This window comes from Ptychodera flava, chromosome 11 (genome assembly GCF_041260155.1).
Source record: "Ptychodera flava strain L36383 chromosome 11, AS_Pfla_20210202, whole genome shotgun sequence".
In the NCBI taxonomy this organism is placed as follows: domain Eukaryota; kingdom Metazoa; phylum Hemichordata; class Enteropneusta; family Ptychoderidae; genus Ptychodera; species Ptychodera flava.
The window spans coordinates 36929761-36946425 of record NC_091938.1 but is presented as its reverse complement, the minus strand read 5'-3'; the positions used below and the strand labels follow the sequence as shown (position 1 = coordinate 36946425).

Below are 16665 nucleotides of genomic sequence, written 5' to 3'. Positions count from 1 at the left end.
ATTACATTTGATACTGTAAAATATTGTGTCAGCTGTTACCATGGTAAAGTTCTACGATGCAACTTTGCTAATTTTAAACCGCGATATTATTTGTACAATATTAGTGGCAAAAGGGTTAAAATTAATTTACTGTAAACTGTGAGTTGTGGAAATTTGTATGCAAATGAATGGCATATTACAGAAGATTTCTGTGCATTACAATTCACAAACTGCCCTTGCTAAATAGACACTGTGAAAGCCAAGGACATCATTTTGCTCATCTGGACTATGACACTGATAAATTTCAAGCAACTTTGCATGTCAGTGATAACTACACTCAACAACTGTGAGAATCATATTCCAAATTTAAGGCAGAGAGAAAGGTAGCATTAACCTAGATGTAGATATGAAAAAGAAAAAGAAACGATGTCTATTGATGTTTGCCTGCACTGGGCATTCACTATTGAAAAGAAGACTTTTTGATTTCTTTGAGAGAATAAGTGAGTATTTCATTCAATGATATGTCACTCTGATAAACATATACATTTAATTCAAAACCTCTGCAAATGACTGATTAATGAACTAGGCATAGATATGTTTTATGCAGACTTACTGAAGTTTTATGACCAAAAGAACAACATAAAAACCACTTTTGATTTTCCATCTACACATACTATACACAATAAATGAATAAAGATCATTTTATCTCACAATAAACTCTACTACCACCCACACATGCAAATATCCCTTACTGTATCGTATCTAATATTTGATGTTTTCTATTTTTATTTGTCACCTCTGTGATATTCCAGTAGACTTTTTAAGAATTGATGTACCCATTAAACCATATTGTAAAAGACTGAATTTTACAAGACTGAAAACATGTTTGTGCATTTATCGAGCAATTTGCAGTGACATATTTCATCACAAATGACATTTTTTGGTTTCTTTTCATGATGACAAAAGACATTTGATTGTGTATATCAACAATTGGCACCTGACAGTGTCTGAATAGAATGCAATATGGAGCGTCAGAATGCCATTGCATCGACTATGTCAACATACCTTTATGAAAATTGCAAAATGGATTTGTTTGTTCAATAAAACATGTTCATCTAAACATTGCTTGAAAGACAGCAGATGGAAGTTCTTGTGAAATCACAGCATTGTGTATGTGTGTTATTAGCTAGATGTATGTATATGGTATATGATCTGACAACGAGATTGGAATAGTGATAAAACCATGATGATAATGATAAATTGGGCAATATCATTCACAGAGCTTTATATCAAACAATTTGACTACTTAATGGTTACCACTCTTGTTGTGATAGTTTTTACAAATAAGAATTTTCAGGCGGTACTTGTCATGAGTTTTCTGGGTTAGATGAGAAGTAGAAAAGATGGACTGATTGATGAGTGAAACATATGGACTGATAGAATGAGACTTGGATGAATGTACAGATGGATGGTTGATTTACGATGATTATTGATGTTGGAAGGACAGATGGCTGAATGGTGGAATGGATGGGAAGAGGGAAAGATGGACAGAGACAAAGGAAAGGAAGCATAGTGATGTGAATACAAAGAAGAACAGATACAGAAATGACCTAGTGGTAGTAAGATGGCAGTTTGTGGCATTGCGTTTCCTTCTGTATAACTGACCAAATTCAGAAACTTTACAAAATTTTCAAGGTTAGTCAAGCAAACTGTCAATGTCAATACTAGCAGACACAGAAACCAGGGATTGAGTTCTGTGGCTTCAATGAATTATTATGACGTCCATGGATGACAATATGCAAATGTCTGATCAATTAAGCCAGCTAATCACAGGGTAAGTTCAATAACAAAACAATAATGGTGCAAAAACAATTATCACAATACAGAAAACACTCTTGGTTCCACAGATTAGCACATTTTCTTCACAAATTACAGCCAGGGCCATTAGTTGGGTAATTGTCTCAATTCAAGGACTCTGCAAGTACTTACCCAAGACGCAGGTACTTTACACATCATTGTCTAATGAGTCAAGAGGTTTTCCATCAAAAATGTCCAATCAGTCGCGATTGTATCGAGATATCCATGAGCCATTCAAAGAGTGAAATATTGTCAAGAATCAAAAATAAGTATGTTGAGCTGGGTGGAGAAATATGGAGTTGAATGTCTGATGATGTGTGATCTCTTTACTCCATCTTCTATTAACTTTTCTCTCAGTCTATAACTGAGCGTGTCAACGAATGTCAGGGTATCAGTAGATGCACTGTCAGTGTTCAAACAGACACAGACAGAATTCGGCCACTATTATTTTATACAACAAGTGTATATGTATACAGAAAACAATTTATGCAAAGAGGGTGACAGGAATACCAGAATGGTTAGAATAGCAGAAATTTGTACTCTCTGAGATGTGAAATCACAGAATAATATAGGGACTATAGGCACATAGAAATTCATAAATATGTCAGTGTTGTAAAATTGTCATTTTCTTGAGCCATTCACAGATAAATCTAAAAAAGAAGCTATTTTGTAAACCATATTCCAAAAATGGTGTTGCATGTCATGGATTTCAAAGGTCTTGAATATTTCTTTCATTATAGAACAGGCCCTGTAAAAGTATGCTGACTCAACAGTTTTACTTATTATTTAATATAAAGTGTATGAAATTGTATATTAATTAGTTGGTCAGTAACAACCTATATCTTCATATATTTGTGAAGGCACTGTCTGTTTTCTATTTCTTTGTTGTGACAAAGCAATATCTGCAGCATAAAATCAAAGGCTATAAAGATATATCTTTGTGCAATCTATGTATAACTGTAGCACAAATTTTTGTCATAGTATTTCTTGTCTACTCCCTCCTCCCTATAACATACAGAAAATGCCAATATTTTTCATAATTAGTGTTTCTCCACCCTAAAAGTGAATTGCTATGATGTAACACTATGAAAAAAGGTCCAATAATCAATATCACCCAAGGTAAATAAATGATAGCCCATGTCCAAGGAGCAAATAACAATAAGATCATCTTAAACCACTGTTCAGTGATTGTATATTAAACATGATTTTCAGGTTGTTTGTTTTTTGCATGCATTACCATCAGAATCAGGCCATGGATTTCTAACATGATGGACTATATGTCCATTTTGATGTTGCATATATTTTCATATTGCAGTTTACACTGTTGTACCTTGTCAATCTGTCATTGGGATGCTTAACAGCGTCCCTAGGTGCTCAAAGCTGATTCTGTGATATTGTGTTGTGATGACATTGGAAACCATGGTTACCGCAGTGGAAGAGACCGATTAGCTACTAAATTATAGTGATTGTGTATACAGTTCTAATAACTGCAACGCCAAGTTTGTTTAATTTTTGTTTCTGTTTGGTCAAGACAACACACAGAAGTGTCAAAAAAATGCAATAATAAAAAGTCAATCTGCGTAGATGAGCTTTGAGAGATTAAATCTGCCAGAAGATATTTGATCAATAATGCTGCACACAGCTGTTGACTGTGAGATCAGCAATGGCAAAACAACCGCCATGTAAAAAGGTCAAAACACCATACAGATACACAGATCACCAAATGTATCGCTAGAAAATCATTTCATAACTCAAATCTGGTCAGTATATTTTGAAGAAAGTAAAGATGCTGCCTCCTTTGACACGGAATAGCCAAGAAAACGAGAGGTTTATTTTATATTTACGGTTAATTTATATCGAGGTAAACTTTATTGGTTAACAGACTACAACTTTTAAATCAATACAAACATGTGAATGGGTGTTGCCCAGATTAAAACACCCTCCCCTGAGCTGATATAAATTCCTTTATGATAATAATCATACACAATACCAAATAATAGCAAACAAGAGTCCATTTTCAAGATTAAATTTCACAGTGGTGTTTCATTATGATAGCATATATGACCGGTGCTTGCCTCTGGCAGGCAGCCCCTACAGTGTGTTGGATCTTTTCCCGCTTATCTGTTTGTTTTTCATTACAAATGAAATCACTGCATTCATTGTTCATATTGGCTCTGCTGGTCACATCTGATGCTTCAAACGCGATATCAAATTGCAAAAATTAACACTTTTAAAGCCATGTCAGTCATTTTGTGAAGCAAAAAGCTAAGCCTGTGAATAATATATAAAACAAAAGTGTCATATTCCTGTTTTTCCCAACGCTTTCCAAATATTTTTCTTTCTGATAAAATTTATACAAAAGATTGACTTCTGGTATTCCGTTCTAAATTTCATGTTTTTCTGACATACTACTGAATGTGACTACTGCAAACAAACAGAAAAGCAATGACAAAAAGCTTATACACAATGAACTGAACATATTGAAACAGTCAGTGACTTGTTGTACGTCATGAGCTCTAACATTTATAGTTTTTTTTTTTCTGTAAATTTTTCTTATCAGGAGACAATGAGAAAAAAGTTGAAAATTTAACAACCTTGCCTACACAAATGAAACAAAGAGATGGCTATGACAACACTCCATGTCCAATTATCTGGATTTCAACTGGCAATACAAAGTGACAACTCTCATTTAATAGTTTCCTTCCAAGTTTTGTCGGAAGGGACTACTATATAACCTGGTGAGAATTTGCTACAAACCGACCATTAAAATCTATATGATGAACAATGGTATTTTCAACGTCAAAATTCACAAATGCAAGAAGTTACAGGAGAGGTACACAGGTTGAGTCTACAGGTTGATTGTACAGGTTGAGTCTACAGGTTGAGAAAGGAAAAGAGTCACTTGTTTGTCCTTCAAAGACTTGGGAGGTACGGTATGTCTACTGTACACTATGAAAGTCTCACAAAGCGAACCACAAGTTCCAACATCCTCTTGCGTCGTTTAAAGTCAACTTATTCCTAATGAGGGTATGAACCTTAGATTAACAAATGTCAGTCACATGCGATTCTCAAGTCCTTTGAGCTTAACTTTTTTTGTCAAAGTGGTACAATGTACATTTTATCCAAATAAAATCTACAGTGGATTATCAGAGGGGCTGTCAATCACATGACTATGATGTCGCTGTCCCATTATGGGGGTTGTAACCTGCGTTTTACTCGGCATAATTAGAATTTCCCCTCACAAAGAGCAGCTAAGATTTGCAAACATTTGTGAGAGGGTGTCTCTTTTGTGTGGAGATCTCCCCCTTGATTAGCAGGATACGCATCCTGGATGTGGCTGGCGCTGCCATTCCTTGAACTTTGACCCCCGGAGAGCGCGGGGGACCAGTAATTGGCACCAGAGTAGGCATTAGGTCTGTGAAATGTGAAAGTTGTACAAGATAACCTGCTGATACTTCAGAACTTTAGGTCCCCAGTGTAAATTAACCCTGTCAATGATGATGTCATATCTTATCAAACTTGTCACATGTCATTTTCTTTTTCACTTTTCTGAAAACAGCTGTGATGTAGGCTACATGTCAATGTACAGAACAGCTACATCCATCATCTATCGTAGCATCTCATCATCTCCGTGCCTTCTTTCAGCATTTACTGTGAACTTTCTGTCCTAAGTTTTGACCATTCTTGTACACTAGTATGATTCTAGCATTATTACATTACTGATGCCACAACGTTTTCTGTTACATGACTGTTGGTTTGAGATTTTCAGTTTTACTATTCTCCATTTGCTGGACTTTGTGATGTATTTTACAGCTTTTTTCATAGTTTTCAGAAATGCAATTTGACATTCTAATTCCAAATTCATGTTGAAATGCCTAGACATCGACTTGTCATCATGGTCTATGAATGTAACGTCAATTCTTACAGTTGACCACTGAGGGGTTTTTGTAAACCAACACAGTGACGATGCATTTTGTACACAATGCATTGTGGCTTAATACTTTGCATTTCAAAACACTTTAGGAAGAACAATAAGAACATCAAGGTAATAAAAATATTATGAAAATAAATTGTACAGTTATTTTTTATTGAAAATATATAGTGACTTCTGTCACTGACTTCACTGTAACCTTTCAATCAAAGGTTTTGACATTTCCTAAACACTGCATGTTTAACTTTATCTTTGTGATGCAAAAATATGCACTGCAGTAACAAACATACTTTTGCATGTATTTTGATAAAAAATGGAGATTATTTTAATATAAGAGTTTGCAGTAAAGTGTTACTTTCAAATACAAAGTACCTAACGTCAGCATGCTTAAAGGACCAGTTATTGTTACTTGTGATGATTTTTCCTGAATTTTATTTTTTATGTCAACTACTTTCTTCAACTCCGCAAAGCATGTTACGACACCAATTTACATGTAGTTTGTCAACTTAGAGTCTATATTTGTCAAATGTTCTGTTATCACTGTACCAATAGGCTGTCAAGATGTAATATCAAACTGTGTGTAATGCTGGGGACGGGATGGGATGAACATAGCAAGGAATGATCAAGCAGACTTCTGACAGCATCAAAAGGATATCTTTCTGAAGAAGTGCGAAGTAAGTATTCAGTGAGTTATTCAACCATGAGTGCCTCTACCAGATGTTTTAAACGATGTCAAGCCAATGTCAAGGTTGGGTATTCATGGAGGAAATGGGTTGGGGAGAACCGGAACACAAGGTGGATAAGCTTATACCGTACATGTATGAACCTTATGTGAAAATACATATGAAAAAGAAAACCTTGAACCGTGAAAAACTCATTGAAATAGGCAAAAATGTTCATGAACTGGGTTCAGGAAGATTTTAGATCTGACAGAGAGAGACATCTTTTTTATCACACAAAACTGAAATGGTTTTATTTCCACAAAGATCCGTTTCCGACAAAATTTGAAGATCTGTCTATGGGTACAGTTCATTATACATGTAAGTGTCAATGTGCTAGTGACAATAAACATCCTTTGGGCATGATGGGTGTAACACACCAAGGACTGAGTGGCCCTGGAGTTTTGATTGTTTCCACTTGGGACACCAAATTACTAAGTGAGACTCTGAGGGACTTGACCTTGAGGGGAAACCAATTTGGCACAGCATGGGTACATCCACATGTTCTGCCCATCCAATCAACTCCTTGTGATTACACACAGTGGGACTTTTTTCTTTGAAATATACAAACAGCATGCTGTTAAGGCTGCGCTGCCATTGGTTGATGTAGCTTGGTGATTCAAAGATAATTTAAACTGATAAATACCAAGGAGAAACTATTGTATCAAGAAGCTGTGTAAATTTTCATGGCAGGTCAGCTGAGTGATTTTAATATCTTATTTTCAACCCAACAATGTGCATAGCAGAATATAGTACTGCAGAGAGGATTTCAAGATCAATGTGAAGATTGATTTTACGGTCAATGTGAAAATTGCTTAGTCTGCTATAATTAGTCCTGACATTCAAATGTAAGAGATTTATCATGACCAACTTGGCAAACTATAGGTCCATTGACAGTCCCTCATGGTCCAGGTGAAGGACTCCAGTAAGTATTAAAATAGCATTTACTTCTGATGCAAGTTACAGGGGCCTTCGCCATGTATCATACCAAAAGCACTGTGAAAAACATAGAGTTGTCAGATTTCATCTCTCCTTTCTATTATAAGTGATGCATCTATAATATTTACTATGTGGTTTTTTACCAAAATGTCTTTTTAAACGGTTATGTACTTCCAACTAAACCACGAATGGGGAACTTCCTTAGTTCATGTTATCTCTGTATGTGTGGGGTCTGTTTGTGTATGCACAGACATTTCAACTATTGCTGACTCTGTTTGCCAGGGTCCTGCTGAGAATCTGCTCCGTCAGAAGTCAAGCTAATTGCATTTTGGAATTTTCAACGACTGTAAACATTGAACACATATGCAAACTTGTTACCATGACAGCAAAAATCTAGAAAAGTTTAATGTCATCAATCTCCACTGGTATCATGTAGAAATCACAACAAAAAGAAACACCACTTCCTCATGAATTTCAAATGCCTCCTGGACTCACATGGCAAGTGGAATAAACTAGGCTTAGATTTCACATGTTTATACAACACACAGAGATTTCTACAAAGTTTCAATTCCACAGTAATCTAAAATATACAGTCATTAACACCCACGTATCAAAATCAATGGGAGACTAGATTCACTTTTCAAGGCTAAATACTGTTTGAAACTTGAATGGAGAATCTGAAAAATCAGCGGTACATTTATTGACATTGAGTGGTTAAGTTTACATGTACAAGAACAAAGGCACAGTAGGTCCTCAATTTGTGTCTTGGACTCCAACTCATCCACTGACTGGCTGCAATTACCCTCGAAAAAAAAATTATTCATACAAAGAAATGGACTGGTGTAATCAGACTTGTGATGCGATCACAGTGTGACTGCTTTGCTGTAAATTATCGTGCTCTTTTACCGAGACCTGATGCCAATTAATTGTGCTTACAATATCACTTGGTATTGATACTTCATTTGTATGCTCACAACATTGACTGAGAAAACACGGGCAAGCTCCCGGAGGCAGCCATCTGACACAAGCCGTGTAATTACAATCAGTGTCAGATAACAGTCTCCAATGCTGCTATTCAGTATGTGTGTGTGTGTGTCTGTCCCCCTCTCAGTACAGCAATGATGACATTGTCTCTCTGTAATGGAGAGATGCAAAAATCAGCCAGCTGATGTGATTTGATGGTAAAAGACATGCCAGAATGATCTACAAAGACAAGATACTCATATGAGTGGCAAGTCACCTTTGGTGCACGATGATGAACAAAAGTTTACACATTATCAAATTGTTTGTTTTGTAGCTTTACATGACACAGTTAGTCATCTATGAATTAGATTCATTATAGGTTTTGAAATTGTTTATTTAACATGAACAAACAGAAAAGAAGGGCGTGTCTTTAAAAACACTAAAACATGCTTTACTTTTCTGGTTTTCATACGCAGGAAGCTTCGTTGACACTTTGACCGTTTCTGGTAGTGTTCAGACATGAAACGTGAGGGACGACTTTCACCCTTCCTCCAGCAAAGGAAGCTGATGACAATCAGAGGGGGGAACACTGAGTGCCATCGACAAAATAGTTCATTTGTCACCTTTGCCACAGGAATCCCGCAAAGACACTTTGAATGGCACCCCACAGTGTCACTCGCTACCATTAACATCACTGTCAGGCTGCCATTGATGGGATGTCTTGCCGGGGAAAAAAAACCTGGTAAAATTACTCAGGGGTTTTATTGACCACAACTATGTCCTGCTTTAGAGCAAAGAAGAAAGAGTTCAATTGCTGGTGACCGGTTCAATGACTGGATTTTGTGTGCTTGAAAAAAAAAATCAATGCAAATACATTTAGAAGGTGTGACAACTGACAGGACCACACTCCGACTCCAACGCATTCAACCATTGACATAAACCTGGCTCATTCTCAAACCAATACCTACATACCAAAACAACAAAAAAGGCATACTCCAGGATCTCTAGAGCATTTTTGGAAGTTTTTTCCTCTGCATATTCCTGCATTCTAGTTCTGTTTATCAAGTACAGTTTCTTGTTCTACTGCCACACTCATGCAAACACCTCCATTGCTTAACTTGTCCTCACACCCAGCTGCATGCATGTAATATGCAGTGTTTGTGTTGACAACTTAAGTGGAGTCCATACTAGAATTTACTCATCAACAATTATACAGTGCAAATTAATGCATTGATTTACAAAGCCAATAACTTTGTATTTCAAAGTAAGTTAAGAAGATGAATAAGAATTTGATCTTGCTTTATAAAAATGAAAATTGTATCAAAAGTTCTAGTTACTGTCACTCAGAAATTGAAATGCCAGTCCATTGACACATACTGCAGCCAGGCAGACAATGAAATTATCTAGGCTGATTTATAGCTTAAAGAATCATCAATTCATTAGCAGAGAGCTGCAACACTATAGCGCTAATTAGCAGAGATAGCACAAAAACAAAGTATAGCTAGAGGGGGAGGAGTTCAAAGGTTTGTAGATTACCTTAATTCATGTGTGTAACCTTGTACTCACACAAAGGAAGTTACGCAAGTTCAACTAATCACATTGTGGCTTGGATAAACCTAATTCAACTAATGAGCTGTGTAGACAAAACCCACTTTCATCAGAGTTGAATTGATCAGGGATGACCAGCGACGGTGATCTACATTGGCAGGTATAAACACACTCTCATCCTTTTAAAACACTTGTTCAGAGAGACTGTCATCAGCATAGCTAGATTACTTAACTGTGTAACTTTTGCAATTGAAAGATTAAGTCAGATACACATTTGTTTTAAATAACTTTATCACAGATGGTGATGCAAGCAAATTCTAATATGACTTATTTTCCACAGCCAGATTTGTTCAACAGCCATTGAGAAATATTAATCGTAATATTAATAATTGGTGATACATCATGTGATGACAAATGATCTCTGTTAGCCAATCAGAAGTCCATTCTCTCAGCGAACAATTGGTATCATATGGTCATCAGATGATGTCATCATCGACCAATCATAATGAACCTTTCAAACTATTTACAGAATAAGGGTCAGAATACATCGTCAGACGTAAATGGTGAAAATACGATTATTTCAGATTCAGCCCGTTCATTGGCAAATCCTGCTGCAACTTTTCCCATTCCTATTGAGGTTTGCCATCATTACACATAGTCTGGAGGCTGCCTCCAATGCTGATTACCCGGCTACATTTGCCTGAACACCACTGGCTTACCTGCTGGTTCCACAGGCCCTGACATCTGCATAGCTGCATTCAGAAAGTGGCAAGCATTGGTCACAGACAGGGAATCAACTACAAACTCCTCACACATCTGCTGAAGATGATTTATGCCAAGAAACTGAGAAATGCCCAGTACGTCAAAAACCATGGATTTTTTCAGTTCAATCTGCAAAGGAAAAGAAAAAGGAAAGAATATTATATATCAATTAATACAAATTTGCATAAAAGGTTTTGAACAATGGCAGGCTGCAAAAAAAGTTCTAAAAAAGTGTACATTAAATGTGTAGGAGGAGACATATCACCATAACAGGTTTAAAGCTAATGTTATGACAATGACTTATGAACCTTGTCAGAGTTTCCACAAATTTAGATAAAGCCAACACCAGTCTAACAAATCCAGTATCTTCAACAGAATAAACAGAGGGGAAGTTTGTGATTTGCGTGAAGACATTTAACTCATCATGTCACTATAGTATTCAATCATCATTGCATTCTGTGGCACACAGTGTAACATAATCAAGCACATCTACAAACAATAATGATAAAGAGTAACAGTAAAAAAAATATTTGAAATTAAACGCAAAATCTAGTACTAGCGTCTGGCAATCAAGCGCTTGTTCTTTCGGTATGAATGTTCATTTTACTGAATCAACACTGACCATCATATGAAGATGAATTTTCTGTAGAGGATGAATGTTGTGTTACTGTTAGAGTAGGTAGGCTGTGGTGTTACTTTTAGAGTAGGTAGGGTGCTGAATGGTGACTTTAGGAAAGAATACCAGTAATGATGAAATTCAATATACTAAATTTCTTGAAAATCATGATAATAGTGCATTCACTTTGTGAGACAAATGTAATGCAGTTGTAAAATTAGTGAAATTTCAAATATCTCTTGCTTTCAGTTTATGAGATTTTTTGACAGAAGTCATTTGAAGTCAGATTTGTTGACATTACAGACTGGTTTTCTACAAAATTTGAAGGCCACTGACCACATAAGAGAGATTGTTGTTCTGTAGGTATTTGACACACAAAAATTACAGGGTAGCCACATGGTGACCACTATAAAGAGTTGACCATTCTGAAGGGTGACCACTTGAAAAGTTTGACATTTTTTGTCTTCAAATGCACATGAGTGTTTTTAAAAATACTATATTAGCACTGGAGCAGAGAATTTCAATTTTCTGAACAACTGAGATAAAATCTGTGCTGTAAATATTGGCATATTTATTTCTAGTAGCTACAGAGGTTGCATAAGTTACTTCACTAACAAGTCGGTAATTTGCGTTCCACCAGGCTTTGACGCTATTCATGGGGTAAGTTTTGCAAATGTTGGTAAGAGTTCCAATTAAATGTAATCCCCGTGTGAAGGGTAATGGTATTTTAATTACAGTAACAGAGTACATAACAGTAAGTGTTACTGTACAGCAAGGGTTTTGTGAAATGCCTTCTACAAAAGAATAAGAGATACATATCATTAGAGGTCAAGTAGCTGTAACTTTTGAAATTTGGGTTTTTTTATGTCAATCGTATGTTTTTGTTCTACCCCTACATCACATTAAAGCACCTAATATTTAGTTTGCCAACACATCATTCATAGTTAAGAGTGCACTGCTATACTGTTTATATTTGAATTCAAGTCTAAACCAGACTCTGCTTGTCAACAATAACAATACAGTTTACACATGTACAGGCTGAGTTGACGAGCTGAATACTGTGTATTTCAACACGCATTGGTGAGCAGAACCAGAACTGTAATTGACATTAAAAATGAAAATAGTGAACAAATAATTAAAAGTTGCAACCGCCCCGTTAAGATTCTAAAATTCACTGTTACCTTGATGATAGGAAAAAGAACTCAGATTGTCATCATAACAATGAAACTAACGCTGCATTAAGAAATAATTGAAAACATCATCAACATTTCAGGATTCAGTCACTGGTTATGCTTACATCCAGACATTGAAATCTTTTCAATTTTTCCCTATCTGTACCCACTAGCTTGTCAAAATATCCCCATCTTAATCACAGGAAAGGCCACACTGGGTAGTAACTACCAATGCACCATACACCAGATCACATTGAAGAAGGCCGATATCTCAACAGTGTAGTATAATACAAAGGTGTTAAGCTGTACAAGATATTTATTGGAGCTCAACCTTCAAGCAAAGACATGTCATTTAGATACCAGGTGATCCTAATGGAGGAATTTTTTGTTTTCAGAGAAAGCAAAATTCTTGAAAAAAAACCCTGAATTCTTTTAACTGCATATGTCCTTAAACATTCTCTGCAAATATTATATAGTTTACAGAGGAAGGTTGTGGCTGATTGTAGGATACCAGGGACATTACTGACTCAAGGCTGACTTTTCCATTTGTATTCTGATATCCAGAGCATGATAATGATGAGTGTTGTTGATGATTGTTGTTCTCTGAGAAAGATTGTCATAGTTGTATGTACTTACCAAAGCATGGTGTTGAATAGCAGATATATTTAAAAGGAAAACAATGTTTTTATCAGAGAACTGTCTGTGATATCCAGTATTCTGTACCGGCAAGAGTAGTGTCTGTGATATCCAGTATTCTGTACAACCATGTATTACTGGGCTAATCCTGTGTAGGCAACATCTGACGCTAAAACTAATATGACTACACTGAACAGTACATGATTCAGACAACAGCTCTAGCAGCTGTTAAGCCATGACTCAACAATCACAACCTTTTACTTAAAAAGAGAGACACAGAAAAAAGACGATTTTAATGGCTAGCTCTGATTTAGCTGTGAATTTGACTTCCTCAAAGTTCCTGTCCTTCAAGGTTTTCCTGTCGTACAAATGATGTTCATTTCCCCATACGGGGTTGGAAAAAATATTAAAAATTAAGTTCAGGTGCAGGTTTTTGTTCAATTAATCATCAGAGAGCGTGTTCATTATCAATAAATGTACACGTTAGAACAGTACACACTAATATACGCTAATTGCTACACCTGGGATACACTAGTTCATCAAGGCATCTTTCTTTCAATTTTTTTCAGTCAATCATATAAATTTCACAATACTCGGCTTTTATGCCAATATCTTTACACTATTTATTTAAGACTTATTCCAACACTTGTGATTAAATTTGGTTGATACAATGCATTATTTTCCTGTAGATCTACTGTCATTTTTTGTCTGTCAAATTACTGTTTGTACAGACACATAGGCAAACAGGGTTTCAATTATGACGTTTAAAAGGACCAGGAGCACCATCTGTCTGGGTTAAATCCAGCACAATATCAATTAGTCGTATAAAAAATTCATTTCTGCTTTTTTGTGAGTGGGCCCATTTGTGGTCCATTTGGAATGCCAATCAATGAGACTGGCAGCCTTTCCCCTATTGTCTTCTCTCATTTGCATAAATGATTGGCAGTCACTGTGGCTCTCGTGTTGTCATTTTCCATGTGGAAGATTGATCGTAATCTACCATTGTTCGCTGGCACACTTTGCTTCTTGTTAACTGAGCTCTTGACGTGTGCACTGCTCAGAGGCCGATCGACTCCTGGACCAGTGACGCCCGTGTCAAGTGACAGATTTCTGTAACACGACCTGTTCTCCATTTATTGGGAAAAATTCTCCCAATATTGTCAGAGGTGTCTGTCACAGATTGCCTTTCAAGGCAATCATGCTAAATGGCCTCTCGAAAAAACTACCCATATTACATAAAATGCGAACTGCAAATGGCACGACATGCTCATGAAACTCAAAACCAAACACACTAGGACTTCATTTCTGCTAAAGATCACTTTTTTTCTGAGATCGTCTTTCACTGCTGTCACTTAAACTAGAGCGCTGTGTTTTGCACTGCTCTGAAACCACAAAATAAGAAACATCATTAACACCACACAGATGATTTTAACAGTGACATTTTAAAATCTCAATTATACACGACAAACTGTTGAAATCTGACCTTGAGCGGTTCATTTTCACTATTTACATTGGTAGCACATCAACACCTTATTGGCATTGGCAAATACCAGTTTTTCATCGATACACTGCTGCGATGGATTACAGCTTTCTGTGATGAATGTCAAATAGTGTAAAGTGAGGAAAGTGCAGATTTCATGGTTTGCATCTCAGATAAATTGTACATGCAATTACACAGAGTTTGAACCTATGTTTACTTTCACACCTATCACATCAATATCACCAAGTCTCTTATTCAGTAATATACTACACCTGTCTTCAAGCAAATTCTATGTACAGTATCTCTCTCTCTCTCTCTCTCTCTCTCTCTCTCTCTCTCTCTCTCTCTCTCTCCTCTCTCTCTCTCTCTCTCTCCTCTCTCTCTCTCTCTCTCTCTGAATGTTCAATTACTGAATTTGGAGTTCTGGTTGGTATGGATTTGCCTCTCAAAATTTAATATTGACAAATAAACAGGAAAAAGTTTTCTCTTTGTAGTTTTGGTTTGACACCACCAAAGGCGTACACGTGTACATAATTTGTATGTCCAGACACTCCATAAGCAAAATTGGAGTGAACTCTACTACAACAGGGGTACCTAAGAAAGTGTAGCTTTTGAATGAAAACGATACCTTTGACACCGTGCAGGATAGCTTGGGTAGGGAAACGATAGTTGGTGGAATGGAATCCGTAAGTTTGGTCTTCTAAAATGATAGCTTTGAACATATTTTGATGTTAATTGCGTAAAACAAGATGGCTGACAGCAAAAGCAGTGGTAGCGGCAGTAAATATTTTACCCGTTTTCGACAAAAAATCAGCAAGTTGTGTTGTGTAAGATGCTGCGTTCAGTGAGGTTCAGGTTCGATTACACTTCTGTAAAGTTTCTGTTTCTGTACAAAGTAACAAAGTTTTAACCCATATAAATTTCTGAATTTCTCTTTCATTAGTCATGAACATTTCTCATCACCAATGCAATGATTGACTCAAATGCATCGATCTGCGGTGATTTTTTGGACTGAATTTCACTCATTTGGACAAAAATGACTTTGCAAATAAGTATTTTTGTTACAACTGACAAAACATGTACAGCTTTGATGAGTGTATGAGATTCTCTCTGTACAGTACAGTGCATTGAACAGGTTGAAGTTTTGTTCCGTGCTTAGTGGACAGTCTGTTTGCAATCTTGTGAGGCAGTGCACAACGGGCATCCTCAAAATGCTGTAATTTTGACTTTTTCTTGTAAAATTGGACTAAAAGGTGTAAAATAATAAGGTTATTCACAAAATACTGTATGGGATTTATGTCCTCCTACATCATACACTTCAGGATTGTCCTTGAGACTGCCTGTCTTGGAAAATACCTGGATGATGTCTTGGACATAAATTCCATTATTTTGAGAATAACCTTATATTATTTCATTTGATTCATGGCAGAGGTGTTTGTGAAATAAATGTTCAACGTTACAATCCATATAGCTATATAAGCATGCCTTCCTCTTGTTTTGAAATCAGCACATTATTTCCTTAACCGTAGCACTTCAAAACTTTTAGTCATACAGAAAAGAGGCTATCAAGTTGAACTGATTTCACTGGTATTTGTTTTCAACTTTTGCGCTTTTTAAAAGTTCAAAGGGTGATAAAGAGGATTACAAGCAATAACATTCCTAGATAACAACACAGTAAATGACAACTTTTTGTCAGGTCGTAAATCAACAATACACATGAACTGACAAGTGGAAAAAATGTTGTTTTGTCTTTAAACACACCTGCAAAAAACCAGGTTGGGAATTCTCTGAAGCATGAAACCCACGACGGAAAAAAGATTTGTTTCTTAGAAGGGCAAACCAATTAGGGAAAGTCATTATCTGCAGATTATCGGAAGTCTAAAGTATCCAAGCATCGGATTTTATGCCGGATAAACCTAAGACAATGCTATGACTTCAGACACTTGCACCAAGACGAAAGCAAGGAAACAATACCTCCTTTGCTTAAACAACAGACACCGTAAATCTTAAACCGATTTCCATACCTGATTAGTGAATTCCATTTACCAATACTTAGGGAGTAT

At 36.3% G+C, this 16665-nt stretch overlaps 1 protein-coding gene across 3 annotated transcripts in view; it reads right to left on the bottom strand.

Moving 5' to 3' along the window:
• The window catches only part of LOC139144198 (BTB/POZ domain-containing protein 9-like), a 101966-nt gene that overhangs the window by 30685 nt on the left and 54616 nt on the right, over nt 1-16665 (bottom strand). For all 3 annotated transcript variants that reach the window (XM_070714849.1, XM_070714851.1, XM_070714848.1), the window contains one exon: nt 10656-10827. In XM_070714849.1, the coding sequence (XP_070570950.1) occupies nt 10656-10827 (172 nt within the window). The remainder of the gene's footprint in view (nt 1-10655; nt 10828-16665) is intronic.